At 48.2% G+C, this 25949-nt stretch overlaps 1 protein-coding gene across 3 annotated transcripts in view; it reads left to right on the forward strand.

Moving 5' to 3' along the window:
* The window catches only part of Lnx2 (ligand of numb-protein X 2), a 66581-nt gene extending 52185 nt beyond the window's left edge, over window positions 1-14396 (forward strand). For all 3 annotated transcript variants that reach the window (XM_006979633.4, XM_015998275.3, XM_042268374.2), the window contains exons 6-10: window positions 951-1097; window positions 1809-1986; window positions 8833-9064; window positions 11611-11769; window positions 12591-14396. In XM_006979633.4, the coding sequence (XP_006979695.1) occupies window positions 951-1097; window positions 1809-1986; window positions 8833-9064; window positions 11611-11769; window positions 12591-12726 (852 nt within the window). In that variant the 3' untranslated portion in view covers window positions 12727-14396. The remainder of the gene's footprint in view (window positions 1-950; window positions 1098-1808; window positions 1987-8832; window positions 9065-11610; window positions 11770-12590) is intronic.
* The last annotated feature ends 11553 nt before the right edge of the window (window positions 14397-25949 follow it).

Raw genomic sequence — 25949 nt, forward strand, 5'->3', positions numbered from 1 at the left:
GGACCCTGGAGACGCTGCTGAAGTGGCGAATGATTAATGCATAGAGCTGTCTCCCACTTACTCTCCAATCGGAGAACCCGAAGTGAAGCCATCTTTATATTTTACTAAGTGGTGTGTGTGTGTGTGTGTGTGTGTGTGTGTGTGTGTGTGTGTGTGTGTGTGTGTCTGGGTGTGTCTGGGTGTGCCACCATGGTGTGTAGAGATGAGAGGACAGTTTTCTAGCTCTCTTCTTCCACTACGGAGGCCTCGGGGATTGAGTGTAGATCATCGGGTGTGGCAATGAATGCCTTTACCCTCTGAGCCACCTTTCCAGCCCATAAAGGGATTTCTTACCATCCGTCATTTTAATCACAGTGAAGTTTCTACTTCCCATCACAGTTCCTTAAAGCAGGCTGTGAGTTTCTGTAGGAGAAACCGTAAAGTTGGAGGTTTGTGGTGGTGACTGAGAAGAACCATCGGGTAAGTCCGATGTGCTTTAAAGAGCGGGACAGCATGACCTCAAGTATGATAATGCGTGAACCTCGATGTTTGAAACACAGACAGCGGTCTACGAGCCTCCAAATAATTTAACTCTTAAAGGTGTGTGTGTGTGTGTGTGTGTGTGTGTGTGTGTGTGTGTGTGTGTGTGTGTGTGTCAGTGTCAGAGTTTGGAAATTATTAGCCTTCTTCTGCCACCAGGTAGTGACTGCCCAGATGAGGCTTTGGTGCCGTGACTAAGAAGTACATAGGGAGTTCCAGTGTCCCCAGGCATTGTATCCTGAAGTATCCAGGGGGCTGAGGCAGGAGCCTCTAGCCTGTGTTCCTTAATGAGAACCTACCTCAATGAGGAGAAGAGAGGAGAGAGGGGAGGGGAGGGGAAGGGGAGGGCAGAGGAGAAGAGAAAGAGTTCCACTAAGATCTCTAAGGCACAAACATCTTGTATGATGGACAGTGATGAATGTCTTCTCCAGGCCAGTGGGGAGAGAGTGAATTTGACAATTGCCAGACCGGGGAAGTCCCAGCCTAGCAATGGCACCCGTGAAGCAGGAGCAGGAGCACACAGCGTCAGCCAGCAGCATGCACAGCCACCCTCTCACAGCCGGCCAAGCTCACACAAGGTGAGGACGCTCCGCGCCTTCAATTTACATCACCCTCTGAGGATCGTTGTTAAAGCCTGAGAAGATGTAAGGACAGGCTTTTCGTATGCCCGTCAGAACACAGTATAATGTTTGGTTCGTTTTTCAAGCCTGAAATGCAGGCTGTCATTCTGTTGGAAACCCCCAGGTGTCTGGGGTGTGAAGCCTGAGAGTGGCCTCCCCAGTCAGCCTCTTGTCAGGGAGGCTGCCTCTGTCAGGTGATTAACAAGAAGGGCTACTCCACGGCTCAGTGCTACGCCTAAGTCGGTCTCCTCGGCTTGCTTGTGTAAATGTGATCACTGGTCTACAGCTAAAAAGGCACCATGAAAACATGCTTAAGTCCATGGTGAGCAGGTGGGCATGTTGCCTACGGTGACAGGATTAGCTGTGTGAACACTGATGGACTCTGAGCTTTGACAGGCACATGGATAGCATCTGTGGTCATGGTATTAATATCCCTGTCGATTGGCCAGGTGTGGTGGTGCACGCTTTTAATCCCAGCACTCAGGAGGCAGAAGCAGCCGGATCTCTGAGTTCCAGGACAGTCAGGACTGCAGTCAGACAACTGTCTCAAAAACAGCTTTTCGGTCCTCATAGGAGTCAAGTCCACAGTCCCTTTGTAACCACCACTGAAACTTGGTTTAGCCTGGTTTTACCTCGGCTGCATGTCACTAATTTCTTCTTTACTTGTAGGACCTCACTCAGTGTGTCACATGCCAGGAGAAGCATATCACTGTAAAGAAGGAGCCACATGAGTCCCTTGGGATGACGGTTGCTGGTGGCAGAGGGAGTAAGAGTGGTGAGCTGCCCATCTTCGTGACCAGCGTGCCACCCCACGGCTGCCTCGCCCGAGACGGCCGAATCAAGAGAGGTAAGGCAGGGTCTTGGAAGACGTGCCGTGTTCATCTCAGAACTAAGGTCACACTTTAAAGAGTAATTACTGTGTTTTGGATTAAACGTGACTTTTAAAAACCTTTTAATTTGTCCTTGTATAGAAAACAAAATATTTTTCTATAAGGTTAGGAAAATTAACCCTGATGATGGTTAGAGACCTGCAGTTTCTCAGACTGTTGGCTTATTTTGATCCTGGAAAAGATCCAGCTTATAGCAGATGATGCTGAAGGGCCTTCTCACGGAAATACAACATAGATTATGGTAGAGTGTCCGGGGCCCGGGTGATGCTGAGCGGCAGGAGCGCCCGCTGCCCAAGCCTGATGCCCCAGCTCTATCCCTGGACCTTGATAGAAGGAGACAAGGCTTCAGGAAGTCATCTTCTCACCTCATGCAGCTGCCATGCGAGTGGGCAGAAGATGAGAGGAGCGGCAGAGGACAAACTTGATTTTAGAGGTTAACTCCTGTCCCTCACAACTCTCAGTGTGCAGAGACGGGAACATGTGCCTGGACACTGTTGCCATGGTCGACTAACTGATGTCACTGCTGATGTACTTCATGTGGGGAGAAAATTGAACAAAGCCCACCTTCTCCCTTCACAAAGGCCCCATGGGAAAGCCCCCATGTAAAAACAGCCCTGTGACCTGTAACTAGGCAGCAGTTTCTTAGGTAACCCTCAGAGTGAGAGAAAACGTTTGCAAGTCTCACACTTATGTATGGGTACGTGGCTTGTCAAGAAATTGTAAACAACTTTTCCAACTCAGTAAAAACCGAAAGTTACCTAATTTAAAGACAAAAATAGACATTTCTCCCAAGGAGACAGTCACATGCAAAACTACTCAACATAACCGGTCATCAGAGAGACAGCCCTCAACCTGTCCTAAGATGTCCTAGAATCACAGTGGTGGTGGTGGTGTTCTTTGGTCCACATATAAGACCACAGAGCTGGGTGGGATGTTTTTTCTTTGTTTGTTTGTTTGGTTTGGTTTTTGGTTTTTTGAGACAGGGTTATTCAGTGTAACAGCCCTGGCTGTCCTGGAACTCCCTTTGTAGCCCAGGCTAGCCTCAAACTCAGAGATCCACCTGCCTCTGCCTCCCAAGTGCTGGGACTAGAGGCATCCACCATCATTGCCCTGCTACCTGGGTGTTTTAAAAAGAGGGTTCAAGTACAGTGCAGAGTATATTTCAATAAGGATACTATTTTTAAAAGTTTAGTAACTTTTGTAGAATTTGGTGACATTTCAGTTCCTTCTTGGTTTTGTTTTATTTTTTTTGTTTTGTGTGTCCACGCACTTCTGAGTTTTCCTTTTTATTTTTTATTTTTAGTCCATAGCCATTTGTTTATCTTTGTAATGCTCTCAAAAATTGAATTACACAGAATAACAATCTAAACCCCGCCTTTCCTCAAGGAAGATACGGAAGGATTGTTTATGACAACCACACCCTTCACAAACAGTGGCTCCAGAGTCACTAATGTGACTGATACGTTCGCACTGTGTGCTCTGCACGCAGATCTGTGCTTTGCCTCCCCGCATGCCCTTCCTGGTCCGAGGCATCTGCCACCACCCAGCGAGGTAGCAGACACGGAGGCGTTACAGGGATGTCAGCACCCTAGCCTGCGGTGGGCTCTGAGCAAAACGGTCCACAGTACAGTGAAAATGAGCACACATTACATAATACAGCGTTCATATAGGAAGTGCAACAGAGAGGAAGAACAGAGCTTGTCTTCCTTCTACTCTGAAGGTAAAACCAACAAGTCCAACTCTCCGAGTATCGTCAAAAACATAAAGCAGTTCCTCTGAGGGCTTTTTGCTGAGCCTGTGAGAAAAGACTTAATAATAACTATTTTCCTTTGGCTGTGTGTAACTTACAATGATGTGTGAGGTCTTTCTTTTTTATTTTTATTTATTTATTCTTCTCTCATGTAATACCCCGGACCTCAGTTTCCCTTCCCTCCACTCCTCCTAGTTGACGCCCCACCAGGTGGAGGGGCTGAAGTCCCAGCAGGACACAAGAAAGGAGGTGGGGCCTTTCTTGTGTCCTGCTGGGACATCACCTGAACTCGGTTAACAAGGTACAGTAAGACTGGGTACCAACCCATGTATCAAGGCTGGGTAAAGCAACCCAGTAGGAGGGGAAAGTCCCAAGAACAGGCAAAAGAGTTAGAAACAACCCTTCTCCCACTGTTAAAGAGACCCACAAAAACACGAAGCTAACAACCATAACATACATGCTGCATGATAGCCCAATCAGTCTCTGTGGGCCCCACATAGCTGATTCTGTGTGCCGTGTTCTCATGGTGTCCTCAACCCTCTGACTCCTTCAGTCCTTCTCCCCGTCTTCCATGGGATTCCCCAAGCTCCGAGGGAAGGGACCTAATGATCTCCAATTTGGGGTCTCTCCACCTACTGTCTGGCTGTGGGTCTCTGCATCTGCTCCCATCACCTGCTGGAAGAAGCCTCTCTGGTGATGATTGGGCTAGGCACCAATCTGGAGTTCTGGTGGCCAGAGTGGCCTCTCCTAAGTTTTCAATAATGAGAATACTTTGCTTTAATAATCTGAAAGATAGATGATAAATAAGGGGAGATTTTCTGAAGCCATTGCAGCACAATTGTCTATTTTCAGAATTTTTCTAACCTTTTCTAACCCCTTTTATTTTTTAATAATCTCTGTAGCTCTTTTTCATTCCAAACATGTTGTTGTTGCCCCTCAAGCAAGGGGCCATTTCTATATATAAAGCTGTATAATATTAAATAGAATCTGTTAAAGTTATTTCTAAGAGCAAAGGATCGAACAGTTTGGGCATCAGAAAGCACTGCAGAGCTCTCTGAAGCTCAGTGGAGAGCAGCAGTGCTCACCCCTGTGCACAGCTATGAGGGGTAATGACTCAGACACAGACCTTACACGGTGCTTCCAGACAGTTTTCCCTCTGTAGTCTGGCATTAGTTTGAGTTTTGAACTGTTGTGGAATGTTCTCTGTGAATTGGAAAAATTGCCCTTGGTGGTACAGAAAATCACAAATAATTAAAAACCCATCTTCATCTGTAGGCAGAGTTTTCCCATCCCAAGAGCCACTTCCAAATTACCACACAGAGGCTTATATTAATTATGAATGCTCAGCCAATAGCTCAGATTTATTATTAACTAGCTCTTAACATCTTAAGTTAACCCACATTTCTTATTTGCCCTCTGCCACATGGTGGTACCTTTATTGGCATTGAACATTCATCTCGTCCCTCTGTGTCTGCTGGCGACTCCTCAGACTCCGCCCTTCTCTTTCTCAGCGTTCTCAATTTGGCTTTCAAAACAACAAACCTTATTCTATTCAACTATCAGCCAGTCAACTTGTTTATTAAACCAATCACAGTGACAAATCTTCAAGTGTTATAAAGGGATTATTCCACAGCATTTCCCCCTTTTTGTCTAATTAAAAAGAAAGGTTTTAACTTTAGCATAGTAAAATTATATCCAACAAAAACAGTTATCAAGTAAGAATTACAGTTACAATATCTAGTCTATTTGTATATGACAAAATTAGAGAAAATATTATCTATTTTATCTTTGTGAGTCTAAAGTTTTGTACTTAATTTACCTTCTGTTACAACTAAGGAAAATGATAACTATAACTATCTAGTCTTCAACTCCATAAAAGACTCCAGAAGGATGAAATGTTACCTAATGACAGGGACTTCAGGCTGCCTGGACAGTCACCCAAAGTTCCTCTGTAACATTGGGGCATCCAGCTCTGGCCCACAGGCCTAGAATATCTGACAGGCTTTCCTATGAAGCAGGGGATTCTGAAGGGCTGTCCTACCTTGTCTTGGCAAAGTTGGCAGTCGTCTTTCTTGGGTCCTGCTGGTCCAGTTTGGACAGTAACTGTCAGCAACTGAGGCAAGGGCAGTTTCTTTGCCCACATGGCTAGCTTTTGCCATAAAGAAAACAAACTCCATGTGGAGTTTCTTCAATACCCATCATCCGGTTTGTAGTATTGGTGCTGCCAGGAGCAGACATGTCTCACTGTTGAGAAAAGTCTAAGTTCGTAAAACATTTTAAATGCCACATTCTGTAAGTCTTTGAAGTGTTTGAAGATTGCTTGTCTATCTGAACTATATATCTGCATGACCTTGAAAACCTAATATGACTAAGTTTGCTATTATAGATGAAATATGTTTTTTTATTTGTATTTCTTTTTTTTTTTTTTTTTTTTTGGGTTTTCAAGACAGGGTTTCTCTGCGTAGCTTTGCGCCTTTCCTGGAGCTCACTTGGTAGCCCAGGCTGGCCTCGAACTCACAGAGATCCGCCTGCCTCTGCCTCCCGAGTGCTGGGATTAAAGGCGTGCGCCACCACCGCCCGGCTTATTTGTATTTCTTAATTATGTATTATATTTTTAAATGAGCTGAATAAACATAATACCCTAAACAAGATTAGAAATATACATACAGTATAACAGAATTAAAGTAGATTCAGTAATCTACTCTTTTATCTAATCATTTCTATATCCTATCCCCCTATTTTCCTTTAGAAAGAGATCTTTGAATCTCAGTACTTTGATTAGTAGGGGGGTTTGTTTTGTTTTGTTTTGTTTTTCTATGACCAATAATAATTTGCAACCAACCCCCCTAAACAAAGATAAGCATCTATAATCCATTTTTTGGAAATGTGGATGTAGTTATCCTGACTACTTCCTGATGATTGGGGGCACTGGTAACCAATCTATGGGGTTAAGAAAATTCAGGATAATGGTCAAGTCCTGGCTGGAGTAGTCTATGAGGCTGAATCATCTCAGTCAGCAGCCTTAAAGCTGTGTTGGATTTAGATCACCTGGGTTATCCAGGATTCCTTGCCCTGAAAATACACAAACTTTTAAAGATACCATACATATCTGTATTAATACAAATATAGACTGTGCATTGTACACAAGTCAGCCAAAGATTATTTTTTGTTTGGTTGGTTTCTGTTTTTGTTTTTTAAGACAGGGTTTCTCTGTGTAGCTTTGCACCTTTCCTGGAACTCATTTGGTAGCCCAGTCTGGCCTCGAACTCACAGAGATCCACCTGGCTCTGCCTCCCGAGTGCTGGGATTAAAGGCATGTGCCGCCGCCGCCGCCGCCACCACCACCACCACCACCACCACCACCACCACCCAGCAAGATTATTTTTTGTTATGTGTTAGAGCAGATCAAATATATGTTACCTGTTTTGTAGTTTTCGTGGATTTTTTTTATGTCTGTAGCCAGGATTTCAGGGGATCTTCCTCAATCAAACCTGATTTTCCTTAATCCAGAATGACTCCATAGCCTCTCATTTCCCATGGAAACAAAAGCATAATCTCTCCCAAAGCAACATCTCTTTTGACTTAAATTTTGAAATCAAGATGATTTGAAAACATATAGGTTGTCCGGACAGTGGTGGTACAGGCCTTTACTCCCAGCACTCAGGAGGCAGAGGCAGGTGGATCTTAGTGAGTTCCAGGCCAGCCTGGTCTACAAAGTAAGTTCCAGGACAGCCAGGAATGTTACACAGAGAAACTGTCTCAAAAAAACCACACACACACACACACACACACACACACACACACACACACACACACATATTGTTTTAATCTAGCAGTTTCATAAGCCAGTGTTTCTTAGCAGCTAAAAAATTCAATGACAACACAATAACATACAGGATTCAGTTTCTCTGTGTATTTTCCATTTTTATGTGGCTTTTTTTATTTTATATTACTTTACTCCCTTTTTAAGGACTTTGTTTTATTATTTTAAAACTATACTTTTCTTTTTTATGACTGTCTGTCCTCTTTTTCTTTTCTCTCCCAAGCCTTCGTACATTTTTAAACACACTGTAACCCGTTTAGAGGTTTCTTCCATCTGAATCTGTCTTTACTGCATGTCTATAATCCTTTTTTGTCTGCATGGGCAAAATTTAAACTGCTGTGTAATTTAGATCATGGTGTGCTGGTGGCTGGCTCCTCCCCCTTGGTTCCCTGAAAGGCTAGCTTCATGGCTGAGGTACATTTACCACCAGCTCTGAGACCCATGTTTTCTGGCCCAACTCTGGAAAGTTTTTGGGTCCATGCCGCCACCAAGTAGCATGCCATCCGCTGCTCGTAAACAATGTTTTAGTGTTTGGCAGCAGGGCCTCTGAAAAGAGCCACCCTGTTTTTGCTGCTAGTACTGACCCAGGAAGCCATCTCTTAAAGGAGCCATGACTCTACTCACCGCCAGCAAACAGAACCTAACAGATAAAAGACAATTACCAAGAAGCAGTGCTTGACTCTATTTTTGTTTGTTTAGAATCCTTTTTTAAGCTTTTTTAGGTCTTATGTGGACATTCCTGCCCCATGTTGAGCTGCCATATATAGTCAGAAGTTTTCCTGTCCTGACCATTCACTCCCCTTCCTGGCAGCTGCTTCTAAATTATCACACAGAGACTTAATATTATTTACAAATGCTCGGCCAATAGCTCAGGCTTGTTACTAGCTAACTCTTACATTTAAATTGACCCATATTTCTCTTTATGCTTTGCCACATGACTCATTGCTTGTTACCTTATTTTCTACATATCCTGCTTGCTCGGTGGGTGACTGGAGTCTCTCTGACTCCACCCTTTTTCCCATCAGTCTCCTAGTTTGGTTGTCCCACTTATAATTCCTGCCTGGCTACTAGCCAATCAGTGTTTTATTAAACCAATTTGAGTGACAGATCTCTACAGTGTACAAAGGATTATTCCACAGCTTTCATCCCATCTGAGTTCCTGAAAATGACCCGTTGATTGGTTGGCAAACCAGAGCTCATGTCATTCTTCTGGCTTCCCCAACGGCACAGGTGATGTGTTGCTGAATATCAACGGCATTGACCTGACCAATCTAAGTCATAGCGAGGCTGTGGCCATGCTGAAAGCCAGTGCTGCGTCTCCGGCTGTCGTCCTCAAAGCCCTGGAAGTCCAGATTGTGGAGGAGACCGCCCAGACCTCAGAGGAGCAGCCAGGTGCTTTCAGTGAGAATGAGTACGATGCCAGCTGGTCCCCGTCCTGGATCATGTGGCTCGGGCTGCCAAGGTACCAAGAGCGTCTTTTGTTATCTTACAGAGTGATCATATTTTCTTAACCTTTATCAGTATGTTACACAGTTAACTCACCCAGTGGGGAGGCAGGGCTTTAATTAGGTAAAAGTGCATCAAATTATTACAACAAGTTTTAGGTAAATTTAATAACAACTAAGCTAAAAAGGTTTGTATCTACTTGTGAAAAAGAAGACACTTTTGGCGGTTCCCATTGAGGAGGGTTCGTTTTGCCTTGTTTTTTGAAGGGGACAGAGTATGCATTTGTACCCCTGCTGGGATGACGGGCACACCCTCCACACCACTCCTGGCTGTTGTTTTCTGGGGTCCTGGGGACCCAGACTCAGATCCTCATGCTTGCACGGCAGGCGCTTACCACGGAGCCGCCTTACCTTGAAAAGGCAGAATTTGGGGTTCTTGAGGCAGCAAGCATCTCACTCTGTAGCCCAAGCTAGCCAAGCACGGATGATCCTTTTGTAAGAAGGCAGAACTCAGCCTGTGTTGAACACAGGAGGTGTGACCAGTGAGATAGACGCTCTGTGGCTGGCTGGCGGGGTCCTGGAGACATTGGACCCTCCGGCGACACCCCAGGGTGCTGGCCTTCTCCAGACGGTTGATGTTTGGTGTTGAGATAGAGGGAGTGTGTGTAACTATGGTGATTTGTATCTAAAATAGTGTAGATCCTCATTATCTATAAAAAGCATCACAAAACATGTTTGACTATTAGCCAAGAATGAGACGGCTGGTTCTTAAATAAAAATAAACCAGGAAAATGCACCAGTTTCTGAGTCATCCGACTCGTGTGGGTAGCGTACAGTGCAGAGCATTTGCGCTCACTGTATACTTCGTCAGATCTGTCACATGACGAACAGCAAGAACGCCATGGGTATTGGGTTTCAGTTGTTGACAGCCCGGTTTGCTGGCTTGTTCCCATGCATTTTGTTTTGTTTTTTATTTTACTTATAAGGCCTAGAACTCACGTCTCATAGACATAGCAGGACCTTGTGGAGTGATGGTAGCAAAGATGATGTCATACGTGTTTATCGATGCATAGAAACTGGAGATCAGGGCTGCAGAGATAGCCCAGTGGTTAGAGCGCTTGCTGCTCTTGCAGAGGACCCTGGTCCAGTTCCCGGCACCCACATGGCAGCTCACAACCATCTGTAACTCCAGTTTCAGAGAATCCAACACCCTCTTCTGGTCTCCCCTGGCACTGTACACATGTGGTGCACATGCATACATGTAGGCAAACACCCATACACATAGAATAAAAGTAAATCCTTTTTGAAAAACAGATGTAAATGGTTGGTGTCAAACTGTTACAGAGCTGCAGTCTAAACTGCGTCATCAGAGTCATTCTAGAGCAGTGAATCTTTTTTGGGGGGCAGGGGAGCAGGTTTTGAGACAGGGTTTCTCTATAGCCCTGGCTGTCCTGGAACTCACTCTGTAGACCAGGCTGGCCTTGAACTCACAGAGATTAAAGGTGTGCACCACCATGGCAGGCTGAGCAGCGGTTCTCAACCTCCCTAAGGCTGCGACCCTTTATTAGTTCCTCACATTGTGGTGACCCCCAAACATAACATTATTTTCATTGCTAGTCCATCGCTGTAATTTTTCTACTGTTATGAATCACAATGTAAATATCTATATTTTCCAATGGTCTTGGGTGATCCCTGTGAAAGCGTCATTTGGCACAACAGGGTCATGACCCACAGGTTGAGAACCTCTGTTCTAGAGCGCTTGACCAGAGAGGATGGGAGCTGGGCGTGGTGGCGCACGCCTTTACTCCCATCCCTTGGGAGGCAGAGGCAGGTAGGTCTCTGTCAGTTTGAACCCAGCCAAGGCTACATAGTAGGACCCTGTCTCAAAAAAGAAGAAGAGAGGCTGGGAGCTGCTTGCCCAAATTATGCAGGCTCGGGGCCCTGCCTCAGGTGATGGAGCAGTCAGAGCAGCAGCCTCCTGAAAAATCCCGTGGTCCTGGTGCTTCCTTAAATTGTCTTTGTGCCAGCCTGAGTGTGGAGGGGCCGCCTCGTCTAACTTTTGTTTGTAGCATTTTATGGTACACTAGGCAGAGCAAGAAAGGATTTGTGTGTGTCAGTGTGTTGGTGGTGTGTGTGTGTGTGTGTGTAGCTGTGTCCACATCTCTTCCTGTCCTTCCCTTCCCCCTCTTTTGTGCCTCTTTGTGCTCAGTGCAGTAGTGCGGTCAGTGCTAGAACCAGGGAGCCGTTGACGGTGCCGTTGGCAGCCGGCTGCCATCAGCGTGTCTGTGTGCTCACGTCTTCCCGTGGCAAGGGAGACGCAACAACAGCTGGAGAAGGTGAGCCTGTCTGCGCATCGTGCAGAGAATGAGGTCAGATAATAGCGCAGGCAGGGCGGGGCAGGCGCCCAGCACGTGCGGGGCTCTGGGCGTGACCCCTGGTGCACGCGCACGCAAACAAGAAACGCTCACCATGTGGTCAAAGAGACGTGAACTTCCTCACGTGCTGTGACGAAGAGGAGCAGAGGGAGAAGCCTGCGAGTCAGTTCTCTCTGTGTTTTTGACAGTGCCCTTCACAGCTGCCACGACATAGTCCTCCGAAGAAGCTACTTGGGAAGCTGGGGCTTCAGTATTGTGGGCGGCTATGAAGAGAACCACACCAATCAGCCCTTCTTCATTAAAACCATCGTCTTAGGAACCCCTGCTTACTACGATGGGAGACTGAAGTGAGTCTTGGTCGTTAACGATGTGGTTGTGCTTCTCATCCTGGCACGGTCCAGCTCAGGTGCAGCGCTCATACCTGCCGTGTGTGTGGTAAATAGAGTGACTTCACCACAGCCACGCTCGTGTGTGTTCTCACCGTCCGTGGCTCCTTCCCCCCCCAGAGCTACGACGTGGTTCTGTATGGAAGCTGTACACACGGGCCACAGAGCATTTATCTACACCAGGTGTGAGCCCAGGTCACCATTCGAGTGTGCTGGAGGGCGGCAGTGGCCCCCGAGCGCTTCCCGCAGAGCTTGTGCAGGTCTCGTCCTGCCGTGGGAGGAGGCCGCTTTATTTTCCCTGAGGTTCATGTCTGCTGACTTTGTGTTCCCGTGAGATCCGTGAATGGGCAGCCATGGCAGTGCCCATGTAGTGAGCTCTCGACAGAGGCTGGGCGGTACCCTACCTAACCTAGGGTATCAGATGCAACACTGAGAGCCGGGTGTTTATCTTAATGTGGGGGGAGCTGGGGCTGTGTGCACATGAGTGCTCGTGCTGTGAGCCCTCTCCCCGGCCTGGATTTGGCACTTTATAGAGAGATGGCCTCCCCAAATAAGTTATTCTCCATGTCCTGTAGTCCCCAGCAGGTATGGGAAGGTTGGCTCGGGTTAGTCTGGATTGGTAAAGGAGAGAGTGCAGGTTTAGACGTGACTCCAGAGTTGGTAATCCCCGTGGCTGGTGACGCTAACCAGGGCAGAACTGTGATTTTGATGCTAACCCACTGGGACTGTGTCTGTGACGCCGTTGAGACAGTGACCCCCGCTCCTGTTTGTGTTTTGTGCAGATGTGGAGACATGATCGTGGCCGTCAATGGGCTGTCGACTGTGGGCATGAGCCACTCTGCTCTGGTGCCCATGTTGAAGGAACAAAGGAACAAGGTCACCCTGACAGTCATCTGCTGGCCCGGCAGCCTCGTATAGAGCTGGACGCCGCTTCCCAGTCCTGCTTCCTCGGCAGCCTCCTGAAGGAAGCCCCCTGGCGTGGCGCTTCTGCGCGTCTACAGACACGGGGCCGAAGCACTAAAGTCACCTCTGTGTCCCGCCGGGAGCTGTGTTCCAGATGCACTCCTCGGGGGCCGCCCTCCCTCCGTGGCAGTGCCAGGAGCCTGTCAAGACTGTCACCCAGCGGGCTGGAAGCGGCTTCCCCGCCTGCAGAAGCTCGGTCATAAAACGATTTACACCTGCACTTCCTGCATCCCTGGCAGCCCAGTGCAGCATTGGCAGCACCCTGTCCTGTCAGCCCGGCTATGAGTGACTCCGTTTCAGGTTTACTCATTCTCCACTGGTGCCAACATTTCAAAACTTTTTATACCATTTATAAGGTGACCTTCTGGGTTGTTTCTACTTCCATCTTCAGTACTTAAATGAAGACATGAATCTAATACCACTAGCGAGATTTCTTTTTAAATAATGTACTGTGGTTAGAATAATAGAGAATCAAAAATAATGCTGTTCAGGGACATTGCGGCCTGGGAGGTGACTGTCCCAGGCTGGCAAAGCTGTGCTGGCTGGAATGGCCCAGGAGCACGAAGATTCTTTTCCAAAGGAATGCTTTGTTAGGTAGGAAAAATTTGAAGATGTTCTTCTAAAAGTCATATCTAGAGTTTATATTTATCAGCAATCTTGTCTGGAGATGTTTTGTGATTTATGCAGTTGAACTAGGTGATTAAAAACCATTACTGTGTTCGATACACACACACACATCACAGCTAAGTTGAAGGGGAGCCTTTGATTTTGTTCCAGTGTGTTTTAGAAGTCCTTAGTTTCCCCCAAGAGACCAAAAAACTCTGTTTGTTTTTGTTTTTTTTTTTTTAATCTGAAATAGTAGATTTTAGGTGTTAATATCTTTAGCTGTTGGTCACTAAACTTACTTTTTCTTTTCTTTTTTTTAATGTTTTGAAAACTATGTTTTCCTTTATTCAGTACAGTCATCCCTTAGAAGGCATAATGAGAAAGTAAATAAGAGGAAAATGTCTTTATAAATGGCATTGATAATCAGAATACGGACTGCGGCATGGTGCTGGAGTGAGCACACTTCCTTCACAGTACGTCGCTGGCCTTCTGTCCACATCGCTGATGAGTCCACTGAAGTTTATAGTTTAAAAAGCTCTTTGTGGTGAGGCGCCAGTAGTTCCTACTGCCTCGTTCACCTCTTAGCTGCCCGCGGTCACCGTGCAGCCAGCCCACCGGGGAGGGGTGCCCCGGGGAGCACTGCTGTGGGACAATCGCCTGGGGAGCAGTTGGATGCTGTAGTGCAATTGACGGGAAAAAATGCTTCCTGCTCCCCAAGTTTTGTAATCAACCTTGCTACTTTTTAAAGACTTTGTAAAACCTGTCATTTCTCTGGGGAGTGGCCATCCAACAATGTCATAACTGCCACTTTGTTATATATAAAAGTATGTCCAACCTGGTGGTCTGGTGAATATTTTTGCAAAAAAAAAAAAAAAAGTGCTTTTAAATATTGTTTTTCTCATGAAAATCTTAGAGAAGAAAACCGTGGCTTTCCGTCAGGGTCTCTATAATGGAAATTTGTCCCTGGTCTGTTACTGTTGAAATATTTGCACCTTTTCATTTAAATACTTTCAGTTGAATGTTTTGGTTTGTTCTGTGCCTTCAGTTTACATTATTCCAGAATTGTTCAGATTCGTTTAATAGTGTGGTGGTCATTCTGGGTGGAAATGCACGCCATCCTTTTCAGGGCAGCGCAGGCGTTCATCCGAGCGCCGTGTTCTTGTCCACGGCTGCCAACCTCACTGCCTGGGGGGAGGGGGGGGGAGGGCACCCCCTGCAGGCAGAGCACACCCCTTAGAGCCCCACTGGCTTGCACATTTCTCAGCACAGCCCCTCTGGCCCTGTCTGTCCAGAGTGTGGCTGTTGAATCCCTGTAGCGTGGCCATGCAGCATGCTGAAATGACAACCTCTTGGATGCACTGGGTTGTACTGGTTTTTTTTTTTTTTTTTTTTTTTTGGTTTTTCGAGACAGGGTTTCTCTGTGTAGCTTTGCGCCTTTCCTGGAACTCACTTGGTAGCCCAGGCTGGCCTCAAGCGTTGTTGGGATTAAAGGTGTGCGCCACTGCCTACTCTCATTTTGAAATGCGATGATCATCAAGCTCCTCCTCCTCATAACCCTGACATAACAACATGTGACCGGATCCTTTCTACCCACACCTGCAGGCGTTGTCCTCACGGGGTCCTTTGACTGTGGGGTTTGTCCTTCCATCTAAGTGCTTCTGGTTGACTCCGAGCACGCCACTCTAGCTTACTGTCCTGATGAGCTTCAACAATCAGCTTGGCACAAACTAGAGAGTTCCCTGGGAAGACGAAGCCTCAACTGAGGAACTGCCTGGGTTTCCAGTGGCCTCCGGCTGTGTCTGTGGAGCGTTTTCCTGATTGATTGACAGGCCCCAGCACAGTGGATCCATTGATTAGTGGAAGAGCACACAGTAGCCCGGGCCTCCGGTGCCGTCCCTGGACGGACAGGCCTGGGCTATGTAAGAAGGCTAGCTCAGCTGGCCAGGACGCAGCCTGGCTCCTGGCTTGGCTCCTGCGTTCGCTTCCCTCCTGGCCACCTCAGCAGCACTGTGGCAGTTCCTGCTTGTCCCCTCTCTGGCTCAGCTGCCGCAGTTCTGCTGTTCAGTCCCAGTCGGAGGAGACTGTTTGCAAACCATGGCAGTCCTGAGTGCGAGTCCCCACAGCACCTCCCTAAGGGTGCAGTGGAGCGGACTGTGGCCCAGCCTGAAGGACACAGCCACGGCTTCTGAGCGGAGAGGGGGCCTGAAGCTGTTTCTTCTCCTCCAGCAGGAACAGGCGGTGTGGCGGGGAGGACCTGCACCAGCTTTCAGATGTCGGTCGACACCCAGAGAAAGGGGGCAGTCAGCCCGCGATAGTCAGCTTCCTTTTACTGCTCTAAAACGAGATTCCAGAGCCAACACCCCAGCAGAGGAGTGGCTGATTTGGGCCCAGAGCCTCAGACAGCCTGGGTTGAGGCGGCATATATTGGCAGGAAGTATGTGGTGTGTGATGCTGTTCACCTGACATCAGGACGGGAACAGGAAAAGGGCAGGGACCAAAGTCCCACCGTCCAGGGCATGCTCCCCACTGACAAAACATCCCGCCCACGCCCCACTCCTCCAAGGTCCTGTTCCCTCCCGGTGGCACCAGATGCCAGGCACCAAGTGTCGGAGGACACGTGGGCCTCTGGGGACAGTTACCCAGGCCACAGCAGTTGATTTAGAGGGTTTAATTTTCCTTGAGTCCTGTGCAATGTGACTCGGTTTTCAAACGGCCAAATCCTCCCTCTGCCCCAGCTGTTCATCTTTTTTTTTTCTAATTCTGGGACTTCAGAATTTGATTTCTAGTTCTTTGTACTTTACAGCAGGCTACAGTACAGTTCCTCAGATGTCTGAAGCTTTAGCCAGATAAATGGGTGGTTAGAATTCGGCCTGAACTTTACACGCGTGGGTTTCAGCTTCCAGGGATGTTTCTCCCTCCCCCAAACCCTGTGCCCACGTCACAGTTGAGTAACGTCCCGTTCAGATTGGGCTAGGTTGTGGTTTGAAAAGCTCAAGCTGAAGCAACGAGTGTCTTTTTGTTTTTAAGAGTTTTTTTTTTTCTGTTTTTATGTATGTTTGTATTTGTGTCTCTGTGTGTGTGTAGATGTACATTGTGCTGGTACCCAAAGGGGCCAGAAGAGGGCATCTGACCCCCTGATGCTGGAGTTCCAGGTGGTTGGGAGCTGCCCAATGTGGGTGTTGGGAATTCAACTCCAGTCCTCTGCAAGAACAACAAATGCGCTTAACCAGGGAGCCATGTCTCCAGCCAGTACGTGTCTTAAAGAGACATATTAGAAAATGAGAGGTGGCCAGAGGTGGGTGGATCTCTATGAGTTCGATGCCCGCCTCGTCTACGTAGCAAGTTCCAGGACAGCCAGGACTACACAGAGAAACCCTGCCTCATACAAATGAAAGGTGGAGTATTTCCAGTGCATGGTGACGTTCCTCAAGTGTGCAGCGAGGTGGTCAACCCCTTATGTCATTCAGCAACTTATCTGCTGTGTGCCTGGCGTAGAGGTCGTGACTTCTTCACAAGGAGTGGTTTTATAATTCAGCTTTTCTTCCATTTGCTCACATTTGGTGATGGAGCCACACAGACTGCACCAGGGTGTGGTCAGTTTAGGAATTCAATAACTGAACTTGTCTCTTGGGTCTCTCTTCTCTGCCTGCAGAGAGAATGGTTTTAGCCCTTGGGGGTTCTTATCTAAAAGCCCTTTTGACACTTTATAGCGTAAATCTGTTTCATTTGACTATACTACCAATTAATTTCCATGGCAACAGAGACGCTCTTTAGAAGTAAAGTTACGCATCTAAGCCTAAGAGCTGCGAAAGAGCTGCGAAGTGCCTAAGAGAAGCTGAACTGTCGGTCACAGACAAGAAAGACCTACGCCAGGAGACCCGACACCACGTGGCGTTGGCAGAGCGGGACTCCCTCCCGCTGGAAGGGACTCCAGGTTTCCCACGGGCTCTCTTTTTTTTTTTTTTTTTTTTTTTTTTTTTTAAGATTTATTTATTTATTATGTATACAGTATTCTGCCTACACACCAGAAGAGGGCACCAGATCTCATTACAGATGGTTGTGAGCCACCATGTGGTTGCTGGGAACTGAACTCAGGACCTCTGGAAGAGCAGCCAGTGCTCTCAACCTCTGAGCCATCTCTGTAGCCCCCCCCCCCACGGGCTCTCTTGCAGACTTGAGTCAGGACTCTGTTTCTTCAAGAGCTTCCTATTTAAGTCAGTGAATCCAACCACAGCCCACTTTCTTGGGCTACCCAAAGGCTGACCAAGAGTGCCAAAGTTAGAAGCATCCATTGCTTCAGCTCCGGATGTAGAGGTAACAGTTTCCAACTTCCAGACTGGGAGGATGGAGATGGTGCCTGTTAATAGAGTTTAATAGTTTTTCTTTTCTTTCCTTTTTTTTTTTTCCTTGCACTGTTGGAGATTGAACTGAGGGCCTCACACATGCTAGGCAAGTGCCCTACCACTGAACTACACTGCCAACCCCATGTTTAGCCTTTATTGATTAATAAACTTTTTAATTACTTCTTTAACAATTGCATACACACATACACACACATACACCATATATATACCCCAGTGTACTTTGATTTTGATTATATTAACCCCCATTATTCCTTCTTGTCTCTCTCCCCCCTCCCACTAAACTTCCCAGCAAATCCTCCTGTGGTGGTTTTAGGAGGAGAGGAGTGTGCCCCGTTGTGATTAATTAGGATTGATGTCATGAGTCACTTACTTGGGCAGGGGCACCTTACCCAGGGCCGCACCACTGAGCAGTCTGGCTGCCCACTCCTGCCCCAGCAACATTAACTGTCACTCCTCGGGGAGGCGTGGCCCTCCCCCCCTACTCATGGTGGAGTCTTAGGGGGTCCCATCTTGTGCAGACAGCCCCCACCACGGTGGGTTCATGGATGTAGCTGGCACACTGTATCCAGAAGAACACATTCCACAGCAGTTCACCCCACCCGCCAGCTCTTCCATGTTCACTCACCCCTCATGACCCCTGACCCTTGGAGGAAGGTCAGTCTTCATTTCAGGACAGGATCTCAAGAAGTTGCCCAAGCTGACCTTAAACTTGTCATCCTCCTGCCTCAGACTCATGACTACCTGAGCTTGCAAGCTTATGCTTCTATGCCTGGCTAAAATTAAAAATTTTTATTTTATCAAAATTTTATTATGGGCTGGGCAGTAGTGGTGCACGCCTGTAATCCCAGCACTCAGGAGGCAGGCGGATCTGGCCAGCCTGGTCTACAGAGTTCGTTCCAGGACAGCCAGGGCTACAAAGAGAAACCCTGTCTCAAAAAACAACAAAATAAAGAATTATGGTCCAAGACCATGAAAATGCATTTTTGCTGTGAGCTGCTGCCCCGGGAAATGACGGAGTAGCAATATTAGACGCACGCCCCTCTGCCTCCAGTCAGGCCTGAGGGACTTCGGACCTTGGGTCTGAGAGTTTGGTATCCTGGGCTGACTGTGTGGCGTCCATTGAGGTAAGTAGACACCCGAGGCCCGTGGGCATGCTTACTGCAGCCCTGCTGACCCTGTGGACATAAGTCAGGAAAACTGGGTAAGTCATCCCGAAGGGTGTGGCATCCAATCCCCTCTAGAGTCACAGAGCTTTAAGAATCAATATAACTTCCAAGTGTTTCATGACAGGGACCTGGCCCTTCATTCCAGGATTTTCGTCTGGTGGACCTATCTAGTTGTAAGCAATTGCTTTATAGTGATAATCTGCCCCTCTCTCTCTTTGTGGTTAGCATGTAGAAGCTGTGGGGAGACCACCCTCTGGTTTAGACAAGAACAAGACACAAAGCATTTATCTTTCTTAACTTATTATTTTCGTTTGTTAAAAAACAAAAAAAAGCCAGGCAGTGGTGGCGCACGCCTTTAATCCCAGCACTCGAGAGGCAGAGGCAGGCGGATCTCTGTGAGTTTGAGGCCAGCCTGGTCTACAGAGTGAGTTCCAGGAAAGGCGCAAAGCTACACAGAGAAACCCTGTCTCGAAAAACCAAGAAAAAAAATTATTTTTTAATTAGGTGTACATGTCTGTGTGTGGATATGTGCATATGAGTACAGGTGCCCTTGGAGGCCACAGGCGTCAGATCCCCTGGAGCTGGAGATGATTGTGAGTTGCCTGGCATGGGTGCTGGAAACTGAACCTGGATCCTTTACAACAGGAATGTGTGAGTCATCATCTCTCCAGCTCCTCAGTAATTTCTTAGCATCTACTGTGTACCAGGCACTGACCTAGGACCTTTAAATCCATCAGTTTCCAGGGAGAGTCACTGAGCTGTCTGATCTGGAGGGAAGGAAGGAAAAAAGGAAAAAAATAGGAGTTTTATTTCTCGAGACAGCCCTGGCTGAGCCAAAATTCACTATGTTGACCAGGCTGGTCTTGAACTCACAGAGATCTGCCTGCCTGTCTCTAGAGTGCTGGGATTAAAGGTGTGCCCACCACACCTGGCCTGTTTTTATTTTTTTGATATCAAGTCCCACTGTAACCTGGACTGTAACTCAGAACAGTCCTCCCACTTTAGGGATTATGAACCTCTAAACTGGGATTAACTGGGATTATAGGTCTGAGCCACCACACCCGACTTAGAGCTGCTTTCAGAATCCCTCTGGCTGTTTTGTTCACTCCCAATATTGTGTGTATGTGTTCCTAAACGGGACTCATCAGGATCATCAGGATTCCCCCATGTGCCTTAATGAAACGCAAGGGATTCACATTCTCCCCACACCCTGCCCTGGACTTTCCCATGGCCAGACTCCTGCCTACACTGTCTCAGTCTTCCAGGGGCAGCTTGTTCTGATTCCTCGATCTGACTCCAGCCTGTCCAACCCTGCTAAGCCTAAATGTAGTCAAGTGCCGGCTACACCAAGGCAGACTTCAAGCTTGAAGCCTTCCTGCTTCAGCCTGCCAGCCATCTAAGACACCAGGAGCACACCGCATCCTGACCTCTCCAAGTCTCTGTGGTCTGCACCTCCAGCATTGAGAGCTGTCTAAGGTCTGGGTGTTGGAACACACACACACACACACACACACACACACACACACACACACACACACACACACACAGTCTCCTGATGCCCACTTTAGCAGTACCGGGAACTCAAACGTTGGGGTGAGGACCGACTCTGGTTTCCATTTGCAGCAGGGCCGCTCAGGGAGACCAAATGTTAAAGAGAGAATGCTTAGGCCACTCTTTTAGAATTGGGTAAAGCATTTGTGGGAAAAGTCATGCGATGTGTGGAACCTGCCTTCAAATTCTCTGGCAAAGAATGAAAACTGAGGAACGAGACAGGTCTGGACAGGTTTGTAGTTTCCCTGTGACAAACTGCAATGGCAGCGTGGAGAGAAGTGTTGGGAGTGAGAAAAAGGCTGTCACCTGCACAGAGCCCTGGAGTCAGACCGGCAGGATGAGTTGCCAGGAAAACACAGGGCTGCCCTTGGTTCCGGTTTGCTCGCACGGACATAATCCCCAGACAAATGTGCAGTTTCTACTGCGTTCTAGAAGTACAGCTAGGTGTCCTGGAGTATGACTAATTCCAGCACTTGGGAGGGAGGCAAAGGCAAACAGATCTCAGAGTTCAAGACCAGCCTGGTCTAAATAGCAAGTTTCAGATCAGCCAAGGCTACATGGTGGGACTCCGCCTCAAAATAAGAATGAGCAACTGGGTGGGCTGGGGGGAGGGGTGGGCGAGAGGGGGAGAACAGGGGATTCTGTGGCTATTATGTTGAACTGAATGGTGTTATAAAATAATAATAATAATAATAATAATAATAAAAAAAAAAAAAAAGAATGAGCAACTGGTCAGTAGCTAACACAAAAGCCATCGTTTGGGCTCACCACATCCAGTGCTCTGAAGATGCCCACACATGTGGCATTCTGTACAGATGCTTCACCTGATCTCAGAGCAGCCTGGCAAGGTATGTCTGGAGCTGGTTTTCATCTGATGCACAAGGAACATGGAAAATGTGGTCATGTGACTCACCTGCACAAAACTAGCAAGTAACGAGACGGGCAGCAAGAAGTCCCTTCCTGCTGCCTTTATCCCCATCCTGCCCACACTGCATACCCTGGAAACGGGCAGTAATTAACCCCACTTCTTACAGCCCCCTCCCCATGGGGAGTGCTTTCCTCCCCTCAACACCATTCAAGAGAAACGGTACAAGGCTAGCCCTGCTAGTTCACACTACCCCAAGTGAAGTAAGAGCAAAGTACATATAGTTGTCACTTGGCATCTTCAGGGGTCTGTCCCCAATACCCCCTCCCTGATACAGAAACCCATGGATGCACAAATCCCTTATAGCAGGTGGCAGAGCATGTGCAGAAGATCTATATGCTTCCTCCCCAGATTTGGAATGTCTACATGATACTTAGAATCGCCGAATTTAGTATGGATGCTGTGGGGACAGTTGCTATGCTGTGTTGTCTAGGAAATCACGGCCAAAAAATGAGTCTGTATGTGTTCCAAACAGACATTTTTCTTTGTAGTATATTCTCTCTGTGGTTGGTTGAATCCTGGGTGTGGTACTCACAGACACAGGAAGTCATGTTATTGTGCTCTGTGGAGTTAAAATCACGTCCAGTAAGAACTTCCCTAGTTTGTAAGCTGTGCTGAACCTAGTCTGTGTTCTGATTTGTGGTTTGGTTTTGTTGTTGTTGTTGTTGTTGTTGAGATAGGGTCTCACTGTGTAGTCCAAGCTGGCCTTGAAGATCTCAATTTCCCCACATCAGCCTCCTCTCTGCTTTGAGGTCAGGAGAGTGCCACCATGCACGGCTCTTTCTAATTTACTCCATCTCTGGCTTGGAACAAATGGAGCGTCCTTGATTCATGGTGTCAAGCCAGCTTGTTTTAGCTTTTTAAAGAATTCTTTTCAGTGTCTCCCTGTGTGCCCACTAGCCTGGGCCTGTGATTCATACGTAAACCAGGCTAATCCTAAACTGCTAGAGATTCACCTGCTTCTCAAGTCCTGTGATCGACAACGACCTGTATCAACACTCCTGGTCTTCGTCCGTTCTTTTTGTCCAGGCTGTTAACTTTCAATTTTTCCATTGCATTATCTAATTTTTAAGGATTTATTTGACCTCTCCAAGAGAGCCAGTGACCTTAACCACTGAGCTATCTCTCCAGCCCCCATTTTAATATCTAAATGGGAGCTTCCTTGGAGGGGCCTTCTGTCTCCCCTTGGCAATTCTCAAGTGTACATCAGGATTCTCAACTGCTTAAATCCAGCTTGGCCAAGGTTTCTTCGGCTTTGATGGCCCACCAGTGAGAGCTGGCCAGGTGCCAAACGCCATTCACGTGCAGGAATGTCAATGCCCCTCACTGCAGTCTCCCAAAGTCAGAGTGGGCGGTTAGCCCAGTCAGCTTGCCCCCACCAACCCCCACCCCCACCCCCTGCAGCGTCCAGCGCTTGGAACCCCCTGCATACTAGATTCAATCCCAGGTTCACAGCAACGTACACTCCAGGGGGGCCTTGCTTGACTTCGCGTGAGCACCCCCAGAGTCTGCAGTCAGCTGGTCGGTCACAGTCCGCCGTCGCCCCAACCTTCCCACTGCACCTCCTTATCTGCCAAGATCTTCCTGTCACCGTTAGCCCTGTCTAGGCGGCAGAGGGAAGGTTGAAACAGTGCCCGGCGCCCTCGAGAGAGGGCACCGCAGCTCAAGCAGCTCCTCCCTGCAAAGTTCCCGCCTCAGAGAGAACTTGCCAGGCTGGAATCTGCTCCTGCTGCTTCTCACTAACGGCTCAGGGCACCACTCCCTCCACCTGACCTGTAGGCGGAGCTCCTACTTCCAAGACTAAATGTCATCGGGGCTTCTTAGAAATGCTGTGTTCTTGACAGAAGTGTCCGTTCTCCAGTCTGCAGGCAGTCGTCCATGGTCGGACTCCACGGGACAGTGTAAAACAAGCTGACTGGCTGTGGAGGTCTCATCTATGCAACGTGCGCGCGCGCACGCATGCACACGCACACTCACGCACACACACACCACACACACACACACACACACACACACACACCACACACACACCACACCACACACACACACACACCACACCACACACACACACACACCACACCACACACACACACACCACACATACACACACCACACACACACACACCACACACACCACACACACACACACCACACACCACACACACCACACACACACACACACACCACACACACACACACACACACGCACACGCACACGCACATGCACGCACACACACATGCACACACACACACACACACACACACACACACACACACACACACACGACACCTCAGTGTGTGTGTGCAGGAAGCAAACGGTGACTAGATCACAGAAGGGTTTGCCCAGGCTGCCTCGCTGCCCTGCTCTCCAGCACACGTCCCTCTCTGGCTCCGTCTCCCTCCCGTCTTTCCTCCATCTTCACTTGGCCCTTGCCTTCCGCTCTTTCTCTAGTTTACTTTTGGTCTGGAGAACATTGCTTTTAGCATCACCTTCTAGAGTTGCTGGTCTCTTTGCCACAGCTTTTCTGGAATTGGCAGGGTTTTCAAGTTGCTTTGGCATGGATTTCCAGGGCTTCTGCGTGGCCTCTCCCCAGGGAAACCTGTACCGGGATACTTGACCAGGCCCCGTGTCCCCCCTCAAGCCCCCATCATCCAAGCTGGGTGACCCTGAGCCGAGACACCAGCCTCCACCGTGCAGCTCAGAGTACAGGAGAAGCCCAGGACGCAGGCTGCTCTTCCCATCATTGCTGTGTCCTTTCTCATATGGCAAGAGAATCCACCGGCAGGCACAGGCTTTGCTGTTTGGTCCTCCATGCTGCCGGCCACACGAAAGTCCCAGATCCTTGGTGGCGGCAGCTTCCGCAATGGCTCCAGATCCAGGTTTCAGGACGCAGCCATATCCCATGGACCTTGTGGTCCCCCAGGCCTGGTGGGTGCCCAGCACAGCCTTCTCCGCTGTTAGGTGCACAGCCAGGGACAGCAGGGACAGCCAGGGACAGCCAGGGACAGCCAGGGACAGCCAGGAGCCCAGCCATGTGGCCCACCAAAGCAGGGCTCCTCACTCCTCATCAAGCACTGCCTTTTCAGAAGGAATTAGGAGTGCTTCCCCTCTGGGCAGAAAGGTTAGCATATTGGTTTGTTGTGTGTCTGTGCACACTTGGGTCTCCCCTCACTTGGAAGAGTCGAGCACGATGATTCAGCCCCGTCTGAGCCACACGGTGAGCCTGGCACCAGCCTGCACTACGGGGTAAGATCGGGCAGATGGCCAGTCCTCCTGAAGAAGTGCCGCGCTGGCCAGACTTAGCCGCCCTACCCACGTCTATACCGGCTGCTGATTTGATCAAGTTCTGTTTAAACTTTGCAGCACCATCCATTCGGTCCTTGAATGTTAGCCATAAGGTCTGGACATCATTGTAGTCTTTTCCTTTTAAAGGTGGAACCTTACTGTGTAATCCTGGCTGGCCTGGAACTCACTGTGCAAACCAGGCTGGTCTTGAACTCACAGAGATCCCCCTGCCTCTGCCTTCTGAGGACTGTTAAAGACATGCACAAAACACTAGAAAGAGAAGTGATGGACTTTCACATAATCGGAAAAAATTCTGTCAACATTGTGAGTTTGTGGAAGTGTTGTGACTGCAAATATAATTGTTTTTTACCAACAAAACTACCATAACCAATTTCCAAATAACCTCTTTTCAGATTGTCCTCGTGCTGTATATTTTCTCTGAACAGGAAACTTTTATTCTTATTCACTGTTAAATATATGTTTTCCAGGTATGGTGGTTCAAATCTTTAATCCCAGCACTCAGGAGGCAGAGGTAGGCAGAGCTCTGTGAGTTTGAGGCCAGCCTGGTCTACCTAGAGTCCCACCCCAGCCAAGGCTCAGTAGTGAGCCCCGTCTCAAAACAACAGCAGCGAAGTGTTTTCCTGAAAGGGCAGATCTGTGGCTTTTCTGAAACATACCTTGGATGAGTTAAGACCGACCTAGACCCTAACACGTTTAAGGAAGAGCGCTTCCTGGGAACCGGAAACACTGCGGCCCCGCCCACTTCCCAGGCGTTCCTAAGATTCTCCATCCCCAGTTTCTTTGCTGCGGTCCTTTTGAGTCACCTATCCATTTCTTCCTAAGCTTACCTTAGTTAATAGTAAACAAAAAACGAAATCCCTAAGTCCACATACCTAGGAGCACAACAAGCTACAGGCAATACGGCATCCTGAAATCAGAGGGGGACAGGAGAGTTCCCTGCCACCCCTGCTTACCGGTCACCTTCGCAGCGAGTCATTCATCTCCCCTAGGGCAGAGGTGAGCCTCTGACATTCAGGGCGCCAGCTTCAAGCTGGGTTGTGGCTAATTTGCTTGGTAGTTATTCAGGAAAAATCAAATAGCTTCTATTTTTCTCACTCTCCAAAGATACTGCCTGGAAACAACAACAAAAAGCCAGGTGGTGGTGGCGGCGCACGCCTTTAATCCCAGCACTCGGGAGGCAGAGCCAGGCGGGTCTCTGTGAGTTCGAGTCCAGCCTGGGCTACCGAGGGAGATCCAGGACAGGCACCAAAGCCACACAG

The sequence above is a fragment of the Peromyscus maniculatus genome, chromosome 23 (assembly GCF_049852395.1).
Source record: "Peromyscus maniculatus bairdii isolate BWxNUB_F1_BW_parent chromosome 23, HU_Pman_BW_mat_3.1, whole genome shotgun sequence".
NCBI lineage: Eukaryota > Metazoa > Chordata > Mammalia > Rodentia > Cricetidae > Peromyscus > Peromyscus maniculatus.